Source organism: Bos grunniens, chromosome 17, assembly GCF_055505025.1.
Source record: "Bos grunniens cultivar Pamir isolate PY7600 chromosome 17, Bosgru_T2T1.0, whole genome shotgun sequence".
Classification (NCBI taxonomy): domain Eukaryota; kingdom Metazoa; phylum Chordata; class Mammalia; order Artiodactyla; family Bovidae; genus Bos; species Bos grunniens.
This window is the reverse complement of record NC_141181.1, coordinates 68345789-68367939: the sequence shown is the minus strand read 5'-3', so window position 1 is coordinate 68367939 and position 22151 is coordinate 68345789. Positions and strand designations below refer to the sequence as shown.

Below are 22151 nucleotides of genomic sequence, written 5' to 3'. Positions count from 1 at the left end.
AATATACTCATTATATTAAAGAAGATTTATTTCTATTCCCTTGTAAAGATATGTCTGGTAAATTTTTATCAATTCCTTTTCTTTTTGACTTTTTTGATGGGCTTTTTCATTATAATCCATTCTGAAATCTTTCTCCAACTGTCATTGTTGTCTAGTTTGGTGTGGTAAAACATACCTTCCAATTTCTCTTTCTCTCTCTGTAAAAGTTAGTTTATGTTAAGATCCGAGGATTCCAGAGATTGGATGGAGAGTTTTTATCCTCATTTATTTTGTCTGAAAGAAATATGTTGGTGTGATATGGGCTTCAAAAGAAGTATGGACGAAAACACTATGAGATCCCCCCAGAAAACAAGCCCGATCCCATTATGATACCTTTATCTCCAGCTGCCTCTTAGCTGTGGTTTGTGTATATATTCATTCTTTCTGTGTCTTATTTAAGAAATATTTGTCTTACTGAAAGTTGTAAAGTTTTTCTTTTCCTCTAGAATTTTTGTAGTTTTACCTTTAGGTCTGTGATTCAGTTCAAGTTAATTTTAGGGACTGAATGAGGTAAGGATCAAGGTTTGTTTATTTATTTTCCATATAGATAACCATGTTCCAGGCACATTTGTTGAAAAGACTATGCTTTCACCGTTGAATTATCTTTAGCACCTTTTTCACAGACCATTTGACTATAAAAGTGTGAGGATATTACTGTACTGTTTTGTTCTATTAATTTATTATTTATCCTTATCAAAATCATACTGTTTTGATTACTATAGTTTTGTGAGTCTTGACATCAGATACTGTGAATCTTCTAACTTTATTCTTTTTCTAGGTTTTTGCTATTCTCTGTCTTTGCATTTTTATACAAGTGTAGAATCAACATCAATTTCTTAAAAAAATCTAGGAAACTAATGGGATTGCATTGAATCTTAGAGTAATTTGGAGAGAATATTACCAGTCCATGAATATGGTATATATCTCTCTGTTTATTTAGTTTTTATTTTACTTCCCTTTGCAACTTTCTGTCACTTTCAGTGTTCGGGTCTTTCACATCTTTTATTAAATTTATTTCTAAGTATTTTGTTTTTTGATGCTATTACAAATGTATTTAAAATTTTTCATTTAGCAATTTTTAATTGCTATTGTATAGGAAAAAGTGTGTTGTGTGACCCTGTTGAATTTTCTTTTAAGTTCTAGTAGGGCTTTTTGGTGGAGAAGGCAATGGCACCCCACTCCAGTACTCTTGCCTGGAAAATCCCAGGGATGTAGGAGCCTGGTGGGCTGCAGTCTATGGGGTCGCACAGAGTCGGACACGACTGGGTGACTTAGCAGCAGCAGCAGGGCTTTTTGGATTTTCTCTGTGCATGATCTTATTGTCTGCAGGTAATGACAGTTTTGCTTCTTCCTTTTCTTTTTGGCCTTTGCCTTTTATTTCTTTTTCTTGCTCCATTATACCCGTTAGGATATCCAGTACAATTATGAATAGAAAAGATGAGAGCAAATTTCCTCTACTCATTCCTGATCTTAGTGCAAAAGATCACTTGAGCCCTGTATTGTTGATGATGATGCCCTTAATCAGGTGGAGGATATTCCATTCAATTCTATTATGATTGAGTGTTGAATTTTGTCACATGTTTTCTTCATCTGTTGAAATGATATTTTTTCTCACTTACTTTGGAATGTTAAGTCAGCCTTGCAGTCATGGGATAAATACCACTTTGTTGTCGTATATACCATTTTTATATATTGTTAGGTACAACTTGCTATAATTTTGTCAAGGATTTTTGCATCTCTGTTTATGAAGAATATTGATTTGTGTTTTCTTTTCTCGTGATGTCTTTGCTGGTTTTGGTATCAGAATGATATTGGCCTCATATGATGAGTTTTGAAGTGTTCCCTCTTCCTGTGTTTTCTAGAAAAAGGCATGTTTTGTCCTTAAGTATTTGGTAGAATTCACCAGTCTATTCTAGAGTCTGGTAGAAATGACCGTCTTTACCGTGACTTTTCTTTGTGGGAAGGTTTTAATTATGGATTAAATTTCTTTGATATGAGGCTATTTAAATTTTCTAATTCTTCTTGGATTAGTTTTGGTATTTTGTTTCTTTCAATTAATTTTTACATTTAATTCAGGTTGCAAATTTATCAGCATGGAATTGTTAATAACATTCTTTTATTATTGTTTTCATTTCTGTAGGATCTATAATGGTGTCTTTTCTTTCATTCCTACTATTGTTAATTTGTATCTTCTCTTTTGTTTCATTAGTCTGCCTAGATACTTATCAATTTTGTTCATCTTTCTGTTCAATCAGTTATTAGGTTTATTGATTTTCAGTATTGTACATTTTCTCTTTCATCAATTTCTGCTCTTTATTATTTCCTTCTTTCTAAGTATTTTTCATTTAATTTGCTGTCTTTTTCATTTCCTAAAATGGGAGGTTAGGCCATTGATTTTATTTAAAAATTTCTTCTGTATTTCTTTTTGGCTGTGCTGGGTGTGTGTTGCTTTGCCCGGGCTCGGGCTTTTCTCTAGTTGGGGCGAGTGGGGGCTGCTCTCTAGTTGTGGTGCGCGGGCCTCATTGTTGTGGTTCTCTTGTTGTGGAGCACAGGCTCTAGGCACGTGGGCTTCAGTAGTTGTAGCACACAGGCTCAGTAGTTGAGGTGTGTGAGCTTTAAGGTGTGCAGACTTTTGTAGTTGTGGCAGGAGGGCTCTAGAGCATGGGCTCAGTAGTTGTGGTACACGGGCTTAGTTGGTCAGTAATATGTGGAGTCTTCCCAGACCAGGGATGGAACCTGTGCCCCCTGCACTGAAGGTGCGGTGTCCCACTGCACTCCAGGGAAGACCTAGGCTATTGATCATAAATCTTTCTTCTTTTTTAATATAATCATTTAAACCTAAATTGTTCTCTCCAATCACTGCTTTTGCTGTATCCCACAAATTTTGACATGTTTTCATTATAATGCTAATGTTAAGAATGTTTTCTAATCCTCCTTATGGTTACTTCTTTGATCCATGAGTTATTTAATGAAGTTTGTACTTAAGTTCCTAATATTTGGGTTTTTTTAAGTTATCTTATTATTGATATCTAATCTATTTCCATTGTTATTAAAGGACATACTTGGAATGATATTATTGCTTTTTAGTTTACTGAGGCTTGTTTCATGGCCAACATATGATTTATCTTGGTGAACCTACTGTGAGCAATTGAAAAGAATGAGTATTTTGCAGTAGTGAGGTATAGCTCTATGGATATCAACTAGGTCAAGGTAGTTGATGTGAAGTGAAGTGAAGTCGCTCAGTCATGTCCGACTCTTTGCGACCCCATGGACTGTAGGCTACCAGGCTCCTCCCTCCATGGGATTCTCCAGGCGAGAATACTGGAGTGGGTTGCCTTTGATAGTGTTGTTCATATCTTCTTTCTCTTTGCTGACTTATTTAGGTCTAGTTATTCCATCAATTATTGGAATAAAGTTAAAATCTCCAATTAAGATTTTGGAATTGGAGATTTTCCTCTTTAGTATTGTCAAATTTTGCTTCATGTGTTTTGAAGCTCTGTTATTAATATAAATACTTTTATTAATATTATGTCTTCTTGAGGAATTGATCCTTTTATTATTATGCAAGGTTTTTCTTTATTTCTGGTATACTAATTTTGGTCCTAAAATCTATTTTGTTTGATATTAATATAGCCACTCTATAAAAATCTATTTTGTTTGATATTAATAGAGCTGTCTTCTGCTTACTTTTTGCTTTATGTATATTTTTCTCTTTATAAATTTTCAATCTTTCTGGGCTTTTACACTCAAACTTCATCTCTTTTGAATAGCATGTAATTGTGTCTTGCTTTTTAAGTCAGTTTTGGTAGTCTTTGTCTCTTAAGTGGATCTTTGTCCAGTAGCATTTAATGTGATCATCAATGCTATTGATTTTGCCTTTACCTACCATTTTATTTCTGTCTTCTGTTTTTGTCTTTGTTACTCTTTTCCTGCTATTTATTGGTTTATTTGAAATCTTTTTGAGTTGATTTTTTTTTCTTGTAAGTTTGCCATTGTTTTCAGTGGTTGTTGATGATGTTGTTTGGCTAGTAATTTTCTTGTTTAGAATAAAACTGCTGCTACTGCTAAGTTGCTTCAGTCGTGTCCGATTCTGTGAGACCCCATAGATGGCAGCCCACCAGGCTCCCCCATCCCTGGGATTCTCCAGGCAAGAACACTGGAGTGGGTTGCCATTTCCTTCTCCAATGCATGGAAGTGAAAAGTGAAAGTGAAGTCGCTCAGTCGTGTCCGACTCTTAGCGACCCCATGGACTGCAGCCCACCAGGCTCCTCCGTCCAACTACATACTTTATTTCTTGAATTGAAGCTTCAGCTTCAATACAGATATTGTCTTTAGTTGAATTGCTTTGAATTTGCTTCATACATGTTAACCCAAGGGTTATTCAGAGATGTTGGAAGGCAGAATTTGTGTATCCCTTTTCTGCCTCTTTTCCTTCTGAGATCCCCTTCTTCCTTGGCTAAAGACTATGACTTTTTTGTGCTTCAGTGGTTTAATTCCACAGGTCAGAGAGACAGCACTCTTGTCCTGCTCACCTGCAATCAGCACTTCATCTCTGCACCCTGAAAATGGAAACTCATTTCACAACTTTCTTCCTCCAGGATCCACCTGTTTCTCATTACTCTCCAGTGCTTTCAGTGGTCACATTTCCCCATTTATTTCTTGCTATTCTGCTGACAGACCTGCTCTTGTTGATCCACTCATTTCCCTTTTCTTTTTGTTTATGCCAAGCTTTATGCCTGGGGTTTTTGTCCCTGCTGCCATGGGAACTCAAAGAGTGGGACTAGACTGAAGCAACCTACTATTTTTGGGGTACATAAGTGAAAGTTGCTCAGTCGTGTGTGACTTTTTGTGACCCCATGGACTGTATGGAATTCTCCAGGCCAGAATACTGGAGTGAGTAACTGCTTCCTTCTCTAGGGGATCTTCCCAATCCAGGGATCGAACCCAGGTCTCCCACATTGCAGGCAGATTCTTTACCAGCTGAGCCACCAAGGAAGCCAATTGGGCTACATAGAATAGGTCCAACTCAACTCTTATTTTAAAAAATTCAGTTCAGTTCAGTTGCTCAGTTGTGTCTGACTCTTTGCAACCTTCCCTGTCTGTCGCCAACTTGCAGAGTTTACTCAAACTCATGTCCATTGAGTCGGTGTTGCCATCCAGCCATCTCATCCTCTGTCATCCTCTTCTGCCTTCAGTCTTTCCCAGCATCAGGGTCTTTTCAAATGAGTCAGCTCTTCACATCAGGTGGCCAAAGTATTGGAGTTTCAGCTGCAGCATCAGTCCTTCCAATGAATATTTAGGACTGATTTTCTTTAGGATGGACTAGTTGGATCTCCTTGCAGTCCAAGGGACTCTCAAGAGTCTTCTCCAACACCACAGTTCAGAAGCATCAATTCTTCGGCGCTCAGCTTTCTTCACAGTCCAACTCTCACATCCATACGTGACTACTGGAAAAACCATAGCTTTGACTAGATGGACCTTTGTTGGCAAAGTAATGTGTCTGCTTTTTAATATGCTGTCTAGGTTGGTCACAACTTTTCTTCCAAGGAGTATGCATCTTTTAATTTCATGGCTGCAGTCACCATCTGTAGTGATTTTGAAGCCCCCCAAAATTAAGTCTGACACTGTTTCCACTGTTTCCCCATCTATTTGCTATGAAGTGATGGGACCAGATGCCATGATCTTCATTTTCTGAATGTTGAGTTTTAAGCCAACTTTTTCACTCTCCTCAAGAGGCTTTTTAGTTCTTCTTCACTTTCTACTGTAAGGGTTGTGTCATCTGCATATCTGAGGTTATTGATGTTTCTCCTGGCAATCTTGATTCCAGCTTGCGCTTCCTCCAGCCCAGCGTTTCTCATGATGTACTCTGCATATAAGTTAAATAAGCAGGGTGACAATATATAGCCTTGATAGACTCATTTTCCTATTTGGAACCAGTCTGTTGTTCCATGTCCACTTCTAACTGTTGCTTCCTGACCTGCATACAGGTTTCTCATGAGGCAGGTCAGGTGGTCTGGTATTCCCATCTCTTTCAGAATTTTCCACAGTTTATTGTGATCCACACAGTCAAAGGCTTTGGCATAGTCAATGAAGCAGAAATAGATGTTTTTCTGGAACTCTCTTGCTTTTTTGATGATCCAGCGGATGTTGGCAGTTTGATCTCTGGTTCCTCTGCCTTTTCTAAAACCAGCTTGAACATCTGGAAGTTTATGGTTCACGTATTGCTGAAGCCTGGCTTGGAGAATTTTGAGCCCAATGGCACCCCGCTCCAGTACTCTTGCCTGGAAAATCTCATGGATGGAAGAGCCTGGTAGGCTGCAGTCCATGGGGTCGCTAGGAGTTGGACACGACTGAGCGACTTCACTTTCACTTTTCACTTTCATGCACTGGAGAAGGAAATGGCAACCCACTCCAGTGTTCTTGCCTGGAGAATCCCAGGGATGGGGGAGCCTGGTGGGCTGCCGTCTATGGGGTCACACAGAGTTGGACATGACTGAAGTGACTTAGCTTAGCTTAGCTTAGCTTACTAGCATGTGAGATGAGTGCAATTGTGCGGTAGTTTGAGCATTCTTCAGCATTGTCTTTCTTTGGGATTGGAATGAAAACTGACCTTTTCCAGTCCTGTGGCCACTGCTGAGTTTTCCAAATTTCCTAGCATATTGAGTGCAGCACTCTCAATAGCATCATCTTTTAGGATTTGAAATAGCTCAACTGGAATTCCATCGCCTCCACTAGCTTTGTTTGTAGTGATGCTTCCTAAGGCCCATTTGACTTCACATTCCAGGATGTCTGACTCTAGGTTGGTGATCACACCATCGTGATTATCTGCGTTGTGAAGCTCTTTTTTGTATAGTTCTCCTGTGTATTCTTGCCACCTCTTCTTAATATTTTCTGCTTCCGTTAGTTCCATACCATTTCTGTCCTTTATTGTGCCTATCTTTGCATGAAATGTTCCCTTGGTATCTTTAATTTTCTTGAAGAGATCTCTAGTCTTTCCCATTCTGTTGTTTTCCTCTATTTCTTTGCATTGATTGCTGAGAAAGGCTTTTTTAAATCTCTCCTTGCTATTCTTTGGAACTCTGGATTCAAATGGGTATATCTTTTCTTTTCTCCTTTGCCTTTCGTTTTTCTTCTATTCACAGCTATTTGTAAGCCCTCCTCAGACAAACATTTTGCCTTTTTGCATTTCTTTTTCTTGGGGATGGTCTTGATCCCTGCCTCCTGTATAATGTCACGAGCCTCTGTCCACAGTTCTTCAGGCACCCTATCAGATCTAATCCCTTGAATCTCACTTCCACTGTATAATCGTAAGGGATTTGATTTATGTCATACCTAAATGGTCTAGTGGTTTTCCCTTTTTCTTCAATTTAAGTCTGAATTTGGCAATAAGGAGTTCATGATCTGAGCCACAGTCAGCTCCCAGTCTTGATTTTGCTGACTGGATAGAACTCCCATTTTTGGCTGCAAAGAATGTAATCAGTCTGATTTTGGTATTGACGATCTGGTGATGTCCATGTGTAGAGTCTTCTCTTATGTTGTTGGAAGAGAGTGTTTGCTATGACTAGTATGTTCTCTTGGCAAAACTCTTATTAGCCTTTGCCCTGCTTCATTTTGTACTCCAAGGCAAAATTTGCCTGTTACTCCAGGTATTTCTTGACTTCTTATTTTTGCATTCCAGTTCCCTATAATGAAAATGACATCTTTTTTGGGTGTTAATTCTAAAAGGTCTTGTAGGTCTTCATAGAACCGTTCAACATCAGCTTCTTCAGCATTACTGGTCAAGGCATAGACTTGGATTACTCTGATATTGAATGGTTTGCCTTGGAAACAGAGATCATTCCGTCATTTTTTGAGATCGCATCCAAGTACTGTATTTCGGACTCTCTTGTCAACTATGATGGCTACTCCATTTCTTCTAAGGGATTCCTGCCCACAGTAGTAGATATAATGGTCATCTTCGTTAAATTCACCCCTTGCAGTGCATTTTAGTTCACTCATTCCTAAAATATAGGTGTTCACTCTTGCTATTTCCTGTTAGACCACTTCCAATTTGCCTTGATTCATAGACCTAACATTCCAGGTTCCTATGCAATATTGCTGTTTACAGCATCAGACTTTACTTCCATCACCAGTCACATCCACAACTGGGTGTTGTTTTTGCTTTGGCTCCGTCTCTTCATTTTTTCTGGAGTTATTTCTCCACTAATCTCCAGTAGCATATTGGGCACCCACCAACCGGGGGAGTTTGTTAATTTACAATGCTGTGTTAGTTTCAAGTGTGTATGTATATATTCATGTATTCTTTTTCATTCTTTTTCCATTTTTCCATTATAGGTTTTTACAAGATATTGAGTATAGTTCCCTGTATACAGTAAATCCTTTTTTGTGTATAGTAGTGTGTATATGTTAATCCGAAACTCCTAATTTATCCCCCACTTCCCCCTGCTATCCCTTTTAGTAACCATAAGTTTGTTTTTTATGTCTATGAGTTGATTTCTATTTTATAAATAAGTTCATTTGTGTCTTTTTTTTTTAGATTCCACATATAAGTGATATCATATGATACTTGTATTTTCTCTGTCTGACTTAATTTACTTAGTATCATAATCTCTAGGCCCAGCCATGTTGCTGCAGATGACATGACCTCATTCTTTTTTATGGTTGTCAACTCTTACTTTTTCCTGGAAACCGCAATGAGCTTATGTGAATGTATCATTCACTGAGTCCTGCTAACATCACTTAATTGTTTTTATTGTTATATAGATTTGTCACTTGAATGTATCTGTCTTAAATTAGCTTGAAAATTCCTTGAAAGTTTGTTGTTTATCTTGTAGCCCTAACATTGCTGTGCACTTTAAAAAAACATATTAAAAATTTTTTTTTATTTATTCATTTATTGGCTACACAGGTTCTTGTTGCTATGCGAGGCCTTTTTCTATTTGCAGGAAGTCGGGCTAGTCTTTGTTGTGATGCATGGGCTCCTCATTGTGGTGGCTTCTCTTGTTGAGGAGCACAGGCTCTAGATCACGGGCTCAGTAGTTGTGATGCACAGGCTTAGTTGCCCAGAGGCATGTGGAATCTTCCTGTACCAGGGATTGAACCTGTGTCCCCTGCATTGGCAGGCAGATTCCTAACCACCAGACCACTAGGGAAGTGCAACTATGTACTTTTTTTTAAGCCTCAATGTTTAAATCAGTGAGAAAATTAGGAGGCACAATTGTGTGTGTGTGTGTTTGAAGACTTCCAAGGATGCAGTTGTCACAGACCATAAACTTGATGTTTAGAAATTCTTTTAATCATTAGCTGAAGACCTCAGTAGTTTTAGTCTACTTTTTAATCTGTTCTGGAAGCAATCTTTCTTTCAAATCTACCACATTAAAACCTTTTATATGTTTAGTGAGATAGCTTCGTATAATGGAAACAGCACATACAGGCACTCATTGCTTTGCGTGGTAGCACAGTACCTTAGAGATGACTGTGAAGGCTGAAAAATCTTTCAGTGTGATCATTGCAGCAGTTTTGATTGTTCTGTGACCTTTGCAAGTTTTTATCAAAATTTTAAAAACTCTTATTGTAGATTACAAATATATAAGGAAAGGAAAAGATTAAATATTAAAATATTTAAAAACTAGTATTCAGTGCCTGTGATTTAAAACATTAAGGATTTGTTTTATTTTTCTATTAAAAACTTACCCAGAGTTATTTGAACAGTGCTTACTGCCTTCTCATTATGTAATTTACGATACAGCATGAGCAAATGTCAATGACAATATGCCTTGGCAAACTGTCATACTCCTTTGTAATTTTGCATCAGCTTCTACTGTTTCAATCTTTGTGCTTTCAGTTTCGTGAAATATCTTTGAAAATTCCTGTAATTCCAATATTTGCCAGCATCACTTTCTCTGGAACATATTCAGCTTTTTTGTCACAATTAGTTTCTTCATTTATGTCCGTAAGTTCATTGTCCTAAGTTCTTCTGACTGAATCCCTGAAATGGTAGACATGTCAGCATCCCCACAGTCAGCTGTTCTTCTATATCTTTCTTTATATTTGATTTCAGTTTTACCTGCAGTGTTGTTGTTTTTTCTTTCTTTGATGCACTCATATTTGTTGGTCAGTTCTCTTTTGAGACTGTCCATATGGGTTTATCACTGGAAGATAAGGAGGCAGCATAACTGCTTCTTTGCTGTTTGTATATGAGCTGAATAACAGATTTGCAGTGACCAATACAGACTTTTTATTTATTTATTTATTTATATAATTTGGCTATGCTGGATCTTTAATTGCGGCATCCAGAATCTTAGTTGTAGCATGTGGGATCTAGTTCCCTGACCAGGGATTGAACCTGGACCCCCTGCATTGGGAGCGTGGAGTCTTAGCTACTGGACCACCAGGAAAGACTCTCTGATAGACTTTGAAACAAATCATGTTTGGTCAGTAATGATGATGCATGTCTTTTTATTATGTAGCAATTGTGTACTGAAGAGCTAGCAGTGGAGTTTGTACTTTTATGCATTTACTCACAGTTAATATACCATGGTGATGCCAGTGATGCCATCACTGACTCAGTGGATGTGAGTTTGAGCCAGTTCTGGGAGTTGGTGATCTACAGGGAAGCCTGGTGTGCTGCGGTCTATGGGGTCGCAAAGTCGAACACGACTGAGTGACTGAACTGAATATACCACGGTATGTGAAACTCGAACTGCATTATTAGGGAACTGGTGTTATTTAACTGTGGTAACTGAAATTCATATATATTGAAGCATGTGAAATAGCGGCTGCTGGTTCTTTGGTAAGACCTGAGTTTTTTCTCCTTATATGTTGCTTTTCCTCCATAAGCCCTAGTTTTCCTATTATAAACTGGGTTAACATCACAAACCTTGAAGGGTTGTATTGAAGAGTAAATAAAATAATGTTAGGCATTTAGCACGGAGTTTCTCATATATAGGTAATTTAATACATGATAGTTATAAATGATGATGGTGCTAACTACCATCATCATGCTATAATTGTTCCATATTTGTACACATAAAGTTTTTAGTCAAACTACCCAATTCTTTTTTGAGCATTTTTCTTCCCCTTATAAAATCTTCTGAGTCCTCCCTGTTTCTGCTGATCATTTTTTTAAAAGTATGATGCCACATGGATGAGATGTTCCATTAAGATACATGTGTTACAGAGGGAAGAGGGAGACTTTTTTTCACCACATATATAAGACGTATGTTCTCTTTTGAATAACTTATCAGATCCTGTTGTTCTTTTATATGTGTGCTATATTTTATTTTGACTCAACAAATATCTATTAGGCATTTGCTATATAGGTAAGCATTGTTCTTCTACTGTCTTCTCTGATAAGAGTGTTTAGATGATTTATCTTAAAAAATTTGCATATGGACATTTTTCATTATTTTGATATTCTACTTCTTCTCCATGATTAAAAAAAAGAATAGGGATTTCTCTGGCAGTCCAATGATTAAGACATCAGGCTTCACTACAGGGTGCATGGGTTTGATCCTTGGTCAGGAAATTGAGATCCCATGTGGCATGGCCAAAATACCAAAAAGAGAATGTATTGATGATCTAGACTTGTATTTGCTAGCTTTTGCTTTGTAACAAATCACTGTAAAACTTAGTGGGTTAAAATAAGAACCATTTATTTAACTCAAGATTCTGTAAGTCAGCTGGGTGGCTCTTTTGGTCTGGGCCAACCCAACTCATTTCCACTGGACTTGCTCATGTGTTCAAGGTCAACTAGGGATTTGACTGGTGGTTGAATAATCTGAAACTGTCTCATTCACATTTCTTACAGCTAGAATGCTGTTAGCTGGGCAACAGTAGTAACTGGGCCATGTGTCTCTTATCATCCAGCAGATTTTCATGGACTTCTTCACATGGTAGTTGTAGGATTCCAAGAACTGCAAGAAAGTGGAAGCACTGGAACACAAGCAGTTTTGAGTCTGTTTTCACCTTTGCTGTTTTCCCATTGGTCAGAGCAACTCACATGACCAAGCCCAGACCCACTGTAAGAGGGGATTACCTAAAGGCGTGTTTAGAAAGGGAAGAATTTTTGGCCATCTTTGTGATTTACCTCTGTATTCTTTGCCAGGTCTGTACAATATGGTACATATTTATGTACCCTCATTCCTAAAATGTCATATCCCTTGTAAAAATACTTATTTTTAATTGAAGGATAATTGCTTTACAATGTTGTGTTTGTTTCTGCCATACAACAATGTGAATCAGCCATAAGTATATATAAAACTCCTCCCTCCCACCCCCCACCCCTCTATCCCATCCTTCTAGGTCATCACAGGGCAGCGGGCTGAGCTGCCTGTGTTACACAGCAGTTTCCCACTAGCTATCTATTTTACACATGGTAATGTGTGTGTTTGAATGTCAATTTATCCTACCCCCTCCCCTCGCTGTGTCAACAAGTCTGTTTTCTCCATCTGCATCTCTATTCCTGCCCTGGAAATAGATTCACTAGTACCATTTTTCTAGATTCTATATATATGCATTAATACAAGAAATTTTTTTCTCTCTGACTTACCATATCCCTTCTTAGTTGTATCTACTTTAGTTTGATTTCTTGCCCTTTATCTTTTTGTTTTGAAATTTTCTTGAATCACATCTTTTCAGACAAGTCAGTTGTGAAGTAGTTACTATCATTTTAGTGTGAATTGTGAGTTATAGAAATAGTTATATTCTTGAGGGGTTTGGTAGTTTTCCCGTGGTATAACACTATATAAGGAAAAATTTCACAGTAAGAAACATAAATACCTCCTCTTTCTGTAAAGCTTTTTTCATATTTTCATGTGTTGATTATACCTGATGCTAAAATCCTATCATCAGGTATAATATTGATGACAGAGTATTATACCTTATTTTTTAGGTGCTACAATGATGACAGAGTTATAGGTAATAAAAAATGTTGAAAAATATTGTGGCCTTATGTTTTCTTTGGGTTTACCTAAAGTATAATAGTAGCAAAACATAATAGCTCTTCAGTTCAGTTCAGTTCAGTCGCTCAGTCGTATCTGACTCTTTGCGACCCCATGAATCGCAGCACGCCAGGCCTTTCTGTCCATCACCAACTCCCGGAGTTCACTCAAACTCATGTCCATCGAGTTAGTGATGCCATCCAGCCATCTCATCCTCTGTTGTCCCCTTCTCCTCCTGCCCCCAATCCCTCCCAGCATCAGAATTTTTTCCAATGAGTCAACTCTTTGCACGAGGTGGCCAAAGTACTGGAGTTTCAGCTTTAGCATCAGTCCTTCCAAAGAACACCCAGGACTGATCTCCTTTAGAATGGACTGGTTGGGTCTTATTGGATGCTTATTTGCCAAAGGGTTGTCTGAATACTTTTGTGATATCAGTTTTACACTCAAAATAATCTTATGAAATAGATATTATTATCCCAACTTTGCAAAAGTGAATGTTTATATTCAGTGAGTGGTTAAATATTTTGTCCAAGACATCTAGCTAGTAACTGAAAGAGTTAGACTTTAACCTAAGTCTGTCTGACCCTAAAGAATTTTTCCTTAATCAGTATACTGTAATACTTGCCTGGATAAAAGAGTTGATTAATTAAGGAATCTTAAGAGTTCAGAATTCTGTCTCAAGTTTTAACACTGATAGGTCCATATAATGTTGAGCTGACTATTCAGTTTCAGTTTCCTATAGTATAAATCAGTCTGAGATTGCATTTTATTTGCCTTTTGCTTGTCATTACAAGTAAAAAAAAAAAAAAAGGATGTTTTAAATGACTTGGAGCTTAATAACAGAAATGCAGAAAATGTTTTTAGGTATATTTTTATAGAATAATAGTATGCATTTATTATACACATTTGTGCTTTTTATAATTTCAGCAAGACACACATTTATTGAACATTTCTGTGTGCTAGGCACCGTTCTAAAGCTTGGTGATTCAAAAAGAACAAGGCTGTCACAACTAACATTCTAATGGGGCAATGCAGAAAATAAAGTGATAAATACATATAGCAATGTTTGAAAGTGATAAATGCTTGGAAGACAACTTAAAACAGACTACACTAAAAGGGCTTCCCTGATAGCTCAGCTGATAAAGAATCCGCCTACAATGCAGGGGACTTGGGTTCGATTCCTGGGTTGGGAAGATCCCCTGGAGAAGGGAAAGGCTACCCACTCCAGAATTCTGGCCTGGAGAATTCCATGGACTGTATAGTCCATGGGGTCAGAAAGAGTCAGACATGACTGAACAACTTTCACTTCACACTAAAAGGAAAGAGTACTGAGAAAGTGAATGACAGAATTATAGGAGAGTTTTGGGCAGGAGATGAGATTCAATGAGACCTGGAAGAACCAAATTTGAAGATTTGGGCTAAGTGCATTCTAGGCAGCATAAACAGCTAGTTTGAATTTGGTTAATGGAAGAAAATAGCTGAAACGTCAGTGGAGCACAGTGAATGAATGAATGAGGTGGAGACTGTAGGAGATGAGGTTGTTGGGGTGGCTAGGAGCCAGGTAATGTACAGCCTTGGCTTTTTAGGTTTATTCAAAGGGCTTTAAGGTTTATTCAAAGATTGATAGGATGTGATTGAGAGATTTTAACTAGAGTGATAACAATTTATGGTCAGTCTAGTTAAAGGTTATGAGTATGTTTAATTTCTACATATCTGTGACTTTCCAAAATTTCTCCTGTTACTGATTTCAAATTTCATTCCATTGTGATACTTGGTATCATATCAATCATTTAAAATTTATTGAGGCTCGCTTTATAGCTTAGCATATCATCTTTCTCAAGAATGTTCCTCTTGCACTTGAGAACAATCTATATTCTGCTGTTGTTGAGAAGGGTGTTTTTTAGATGTTCATTAGGCCTAATTAGTTTATAGTATTGTTCAAGTCTTCTGTGGTCCTGTTCATTATTGGAAGTTTTGATGTCCCTAACTATCACTGTTGAATTTTCTTTTTCTCCCTTCACTTCTATTAGTTTGTTTCATGTATTTTGGGGGCTCTGTTGTTTGGTGTTAATATTTTTATGATTTTATGTCTTTCTGAAAGATTGATCATTTTGTCATAAAATATCCTTGGTCTGCAGTAACAATTTTTGCTGTCAAATCTATTTTGTCTGATATTAATATAGCACCATTTCTATTTTGGTTGCTGCTTACATGATGTATCTTTCCCCATACTTTTCCTTTCAACTTGTTACTTTGAAACTAACATGAGTGTCTTGTAGATAGTCTATGACTATATCATGGTTTTGTTTTTTAGTAACCATCTATTCTGCCAATCCCTCTCCTTTGATTGTAGTGTCTAATTCATTTATATTTAATGTAACTGCTGAAAAGGGAGGGTTTATACTTGTTTTTTATATGTTTTCTATATGACTTTTTAAATGTCTTATTTTTTTGTGTGTCTTTTTTTCTGTTCTTCTCTTTCTGCATGACTTCCTTTTTTATGTTAAATATTTTCTTAGGTACCATTTATATTTCCTTGTTTTTTTTTCTATATATATTTTTATATTTTATATTTATATATTTTTACTATATATATTTTCAGTTATTTTCCTGGTGGTTGCCCTAGGAGTTATAATTAACATCTTTATTTAAAACAATATAGTTTGAATTTATATAAATTTTAATTTCAAAAGTATATGAAACTTTGCTATGATGTAGCTTCATTCCTTTCTGCTTCCTTTATGCTATTTGTTGTCCTACAAATGACATCTTTATATATTATAATATATATAAAGCATAATCAGCAAAATCTTATAATTGTTACTTTATGCCATTGTTTTTTAAATGAAACAATTTCTACTTCTTAATTGGTATTCTGTTTTTGGTGAGACATTGTGCTCAGGCTTTCCTTTAATTTTTTTTTTTCTTTAATTCCTTTGACATGGTTTTCTTTAGTACTTTGAATATGTTTATCAGTTGAGTTCAGTCGCTCAGTAGTGTCCGACTTTTTGCGACCCCATGAATCGCAGCATGCCAGGCCTCCCTGTCAATTACCAACTCCTGGAGTTCACTCAAGACTCACATCCATCGGGTCAGTAATGCCATCCAGCCATCTCATCCTCTGTCGTCCCCTTCTCCTCCTGCCCCCAATCCCTCCCAGCATCAGAGTCTTTTCCAGTGAGTCAACTCTTCGCATCAGGTGGCCAAAGTACTGGAGTTTCAGCTTCAGCATCATTCCTTCCAAAGAAATCGCAGGACTGATATCCTTCAGAATGGACTGGTTGGATCTCCTTGCAGTCCAAGGGACCCTCAAGAGTCTTCTCCAACACCCACAGTTCAAAAGCATCAATTCTTTGGCGCTCAGCTTTCTTCACAGTCCAACTCTCACATCCATACATGACTACTGGAAAAACCATAGCCTTGACTAGACGGACCTTTGTTGGCAAAGTAATGTCTCTGCTTTTGAATATGTTATCTAGGTTGGTCATAACTTTCCTTCCAAGCAGTAAGCGTCTTTTAATTTCATGGCTGCAGTCACCATCTGCAGTGATTTTGGAGCCCAGAAAAATAAAGTCTGATACTGTTTCCACTGTTTCCCCATCTATTTGCCATGAAGTGATGGGACCATGATCTTCGTTTTCTGAATGTTGAGCTTTAAGCCAACTTTTTCACTCTCCTCTTTCACTTTCATCAAGAGGCTCTTTAGTTCTTCACTTTCTGCCATAAGGGTGGTGTCATCTGCATATCTGAGGGTATTGATATTTCTTCTGGAAATCTTGATTCTAGCTTGTGCTTCTTCCAGCCCAGCGTTTCTCATGATGTACTCTGCATATAAGTTAAATAAACAAAGTGACAATATACAACCTTAACATACTCCTTTTCCTATTTGGAACCAGTCTGTTGTTCCATGTCCAGTTCAAACTGTTGCTTCCTGACCTGCATACAGGTTTCTCAAGAGGCAGGTCAGGTGGTCTGGTATTCCCATCTCTTTCAGAATTTTCCACAGTTTATTGTGATCCACACAGTCAAAGGCTTTGGCATAGTCAGTAAAGCAGAAATAGATGTTTTTCTGGAACTCTCTTGCTTTTTTGATGATCCAGCGGATGTTGGCAATTTGATCTCTGCTTCCTCTGCCTTTTCTAAAACCAGCTTGAACATCTGGAAGTTCATGGTTCATGTACTGCTGAAGCCTGGCTTGGAGAATTTTGAGCATTACTTTACTAGCATGTGAGATGTTTATCAGATCAGATCAGTCGCTCAGTCGTGTCCGACTCTTTGAGACCCCATGAATCGCAGCACGCCAGGCCTCCCTGTCCATCACCAACTCCTGGAGTTCACTCAGACTCCTGTCCATTGAGTTAGTGATGCCATCCAGTCATCTCATCCTCTGTCGCCCCCTTCTCCTCCTGCCCCTAATCCCTCCCAGCATCAGAGTCTTTTCCAATGAGTCAACTCTTTGCATGAGGTGGCCAAAGTACTGGAGTTTCAGCTTTAGCATCAGTCCTTCCAAAGAAATCCCAGGGCTGATCTCCTTCAGAATGGACTGGTTGGATCTCCTTGCAGTCCAAGGGACTCTCAAGAGTCTTCTCCAACACCACAGTTCAAAAGCATCAGTTCTTTGGCACTCAGCCTTCTTCACAGTCCAACTCTCACATCCATACATGACCACAGGAAAAACCATAGCCTTGACTAGACGAACCTTTGTTGGCAAAGTAATGTCTCTGCTTTTGAATATGCTATCTAGATTGGTCATAACTTTCCTTCCAAGGTAGTGCTGGCTTAAAGTTTTTGTCTCCTAAGTCCAATATCTGAGTTTCCTCAGGGACAGATTCTATTTTTTCTTTTTTTGGCAGTGTATGGGCCATACCTACCTGTTTCTTTATGTATCTCATAATTTTTTGTTGAAAAATGTACTTTTTAAGTAGTAATATATTGTAGCAAGGGGCTTCCTAGGTGGCGCTAGTGGTAAAGAATCCGCCGGCCAATGCAGAAAACAATCCCTAGGTCAGGGAGATCCCCCCGAGGAGGAAATGGCAACCCATTCCATTATGCTTGCCTGGAGAATTCCATGGACAGAAGAGCCTGGTGGGCTATATTCCATAGGGTCTCAAAGAGTCCGGCGCAGCTGAAGTGACCTAGCACACATACATATTGTAGCAACTTTGAAAACCATAGTATTCCTTGTCCCCGGCCTGGGCTTATTGATTGTTGTTGTTGCCTTTTTTGAGTTAGTGACTTTCCTGAACTAATTTTTTAAAGTCATGTGTAGCCGCTGAAAGTTTCTGCCTGGCTAGCTGTTGATTGAATAGAAATTCCTTAAATGTCTTGAACCAATAATTCTCCCAGCCTATGAAGAGTTCTCTCTGTGTGGGGCATACTTTGAACATTCTGGCAACTTGCAACACTGTCTTAGCCTTCACTTCCTGCCTGTGTAAAACCTCAAGTTCAGCCAGAGATAAGAGATTAGAATCATTCTCAGGTCTTTCTTGGGCATTCACATTCCTAGATTTCTAAGAATATTTTGGAGCTTTTCAGAGCCTCCTATGAACATTAATTTTCCAGATTTTTCTTTATCTTGTTTACGCATTTGTATTACTTCTTCAGGCAGCTGTTAAGCTATTGTCACTGATTTTGTTTGACACGTGCGCTGAGGGGAGGGCTGTTTGTATTGAATTATCTCTGAGTCAGGTCAAATAAGGTCTTAAGACTGTAGGTTTCTTAAGAAGCTGCCAAACAAGTCAGATAGTGGTAGGGATAGGGTGCTTGGAAAACTCCAAACCATTGGAGTTTACCCCCACCATTGGTTCCTAAGCTTCTGGTTTTCACAAGTATTGTGTTTGAGAGACTGCTTGGTTTTCACATCTACCATATAGTTGGGAGAAGAGGATAAAAATAGTGTAGGGTAAAACCTCACAAACTTGTTGTTCTTTGAGATTCAGCGGTTTTTCTTGAAGAAACACTTGGGCTGTTGCACGTTGTTGGTTAATATCCAGAGTTCAAAGAAGTTGATTTTGAAAAGTTTTGCTAATGTTCTTGCTGCTTTTATGGAAAAGCAGAATTTTGGAAGTCTTATGATGCCATTTTGGAAGAGCTTCTTCATAATTTTCTTTATGGAAAAATGTAAAAGACCATTGTGAGAGAAATGGAAAGTAGGAGAGTGAAAGCAGAAGCAGGCAGACCGATGACGATGCTAATTTGGACTAGAGTACTGGTGTTGAATGGAAAGAAACTGAGGGGCATGGAATAAGCTTTGTAAAAACTCACTGATTGTCATAATTCTGAAGCTCTCCTTGATCCTTATAACAACCACCTGTTATAGGTGGTAAAGTTAAGTTCAGAAAGATTTAAGTAGTTTGCCTACTTTCAGAGTCAGAAAAAAAAATCAGAATTAGAAACGCTATTTACCTGACTCCAATTTTTTCCACATCTGTGCATTCTGTCTCATGATATTAAAATCAAAGTTATGGGTCAAATATTAAGTTCAGAATAAATATTTACAATAAAATAGACTGTCTTCCTTACTTAATTTCTTTGCATAATTTTGTTCCTGCTTTTAAGGAAGTTCTGCTGCTGCTGCTGCTGCTAAGTCGCTTCACTCTGTGCGACCACATAGACGGCAGCCCACCAGGCTCCCCCGTCCCTGGGATTCTCCAGGCAAGAACACTGGAGTGGGTTGCCATTTCCTTCTCCAATGCACGGAAGTGAAAAGTGAAAGTGAAGTCGCTCAGTCGTGTCCGACTCTTAGCGACCCCATGGACTGCAGCCCACCAGGCTCCTCCGTCCATGGGATTTTCCAGGCAAGAGTACTGGAGTGGGCTGCCATTGTCTTCTCCGAGACTTTAGTTATTTGAAGTTTTTGGTGGACAGCTGGAATGATAATCAGGAAAGAGGAAGAGTGTGACACTTGCCTTAAAGTTAAGTGGTCTCTATATTTACCGTAAGTGAAATCCAACACAGTCAACTATTTCTTCTTTTAATGTTATTGACTACCAGAACAAATGTTGTTACCAACTTATCATGGTTTCTTGTTATTAATATACACTATTATTTCATATGTATTTTTTTCCCCCTCTGTGCGCAAGATGTTTATTAGGGAGTAGCCCAGGAGCAACCTTATACTCCTGGAAGGGAAGAGTTCGAAGAGGCAGGATGGCAGATAGAAGACAAGCTGTGCTGAAGGCCTAAACTCATATGTCTTAAAATATGATTTTATGACAGACTTATTATTTGTATGCCGTTGAAGCTGTATTTCAGGTATTATAGGTTAATCTGTAAGTTGTATGTTCATACATACATATTCTTCTTATTACAAAAGTAACTCAAAATTATTTTTGGAAAAATCTCAGACAGTAAAGATTATATTCCTCTCATTCCATTCCTTATCCTCCATTCCAGTTCTAGAGTTAGCTGTTTTTATTCAATCTCAATATTTTGAGATATTTTATGATATATGTACAACTATACACACATACATGAATCCAGTTTAGTATTTTTGATTTTTTATTTAAGAAGAAGATAAAAATCTAGTAAGAGATGAGGTAGAGAGCTTGAGGGTGTTTGTGTTTTCTTGGGTACATGTGAAAAGGCACAAAGTAGTCTTTGTTTCTTTGTTTTAGAAAAGACTAGAGATGACAGACAAAAGTATATTTTCTAGTTGCTACCAGTTAATTGGTAGCTTTTTATAGTTGTTGCTGAAGTGAGTGTTAAGCTCACTGGTCATTTACTTATTTATACATTAAGTTTTTATTTTACTCTTGTTGATTTGAGATGAAAATTGCAGTTTTTTACTGAGGAATTTTTCTCATAAATGTGAGCCTGAGGTAATGCAGAGTACACAGCATCTCCTTGGAAACCAGACTTTCACGGGATAGAACCAAGTACTTTTAAGATGGGTACTTTATCCTTAGGAAATGATTCAGGAAGTCTGGCAAGAAGGGAAGTCTTGCTGTAAAGGAAATTCAGGAAATGGGAACTTAGTTATTAAAGTCTCAGGTTTGTTTGTCATAATTCATTTCAAGATTGTTCTAATGACCAAGCTATAAACATATGGTAAGTAACAATTTCACTTGCAGCTCCTAGATGGTACGAATTTATCAGTAAGGAAAAGGAATGCATTGTTTTACATGAATTGAAAATTTTACTATCATTTATATTTGACAGTTGATTGAACTGTAGATGTATGCTTTTTGGGAGATAGTATTCAAAATGTATTAGGACACTCCACTTTTCTGTTTCTCTTGTTTTGTAATAAAGGGTTGGTAGCATTTTTTATGTTAATGAAAAGAGAAAAACTATCCTAGGCATTTCCACAATCATTTCAGAAAAATATTTTTCGATAGTCTCAAAGAAACATTTCCGATTAAAAGTTATGAAAGCAACTCAAACAATGGCAAGGAAGTGTTTTTCGAAAACTTTTTTTAAATGATAAGATTGTTAGATGACCAATATGTGTAAAAAAAAAAAAAAAGAATCTTTTGTTTGAAATTGAGGTATTACTACCAAAATTGGAAAATTCTTCTTATATTTGTGTTACTTTTTAGCAACACTGGAAGTCACTGAATAAAGCTAGTCATTGATTAAATTTAGTGATTTCCCCCCTCCCAACCCCCTTACAAGAGGTTATACTGTTTTAGTTTTGAAGAGTGCTACTAAAAGCATTATTTATTATATTTTAAAAGATAAATATTTTACCTTCAGATGGCTTTCTAGAATGTTGACACTATTACCTTCATTTGAATTCTTTGGAAGGAGTATGTTCTCATTAATTTGAGGGAAATGTTTTTTCATGTTAATTGAAATTCAGTGAGGCTTTTAAGAATTGAAATTAGAATTGCTTCATGTGTTTATTAACATAGATATTTTTTGAGGTATAATATACTCTTTTGTCAAATAATCTCATTTACTTTTGTTTTTATTTTGAAAGAATTTCATGTGTTCACTAATTTAGATATTTCTCTTAAAATATACTATATCAAAGCATTTATAAATTTTATTTTCTTAGTTTTATATTTTTAATTTTGAAATAATGGGAAACATGCAGAGAAGTTGTGGTATTAGTTCAAAGAACTCCTGTATATCCCTCATCGGGATCCCCCAGTTGCTAACATTTTACCATATTTGCTTTATAATTCTCTTTTCCTATAACTGTTACTGTTATTTTCTGAACCATTT

At 37.3% G+C, this 22151-nt stretch overlaps 1 protein-coding gene across 1 annotated transcript in view; it reads left to right on the top strand.

The window, feature by feature from the left end:
• Window positions 1-21873, top strand: part of LOC147355709 (tetratricopeptide repeat protein 28-like) — a 43125-nt gene extending 21252 nt beyond the window's left edge. Inside the window, exon 3 of the mRNA XM_086348522.1 lies at window positions 19539-21873. Within this exon, the coding sequence (XP_086204648.1) occupies window positions 19539-19685 (147 nt within the window). The 3' untranslated portion in view covers window positions 19686-21873. The remainder of the gene's footprint in view (window positions 1-19538) is intronic.
• The last annotated feature ends 278 nt before the right edge of the window (window positions 21874-22151 follow it).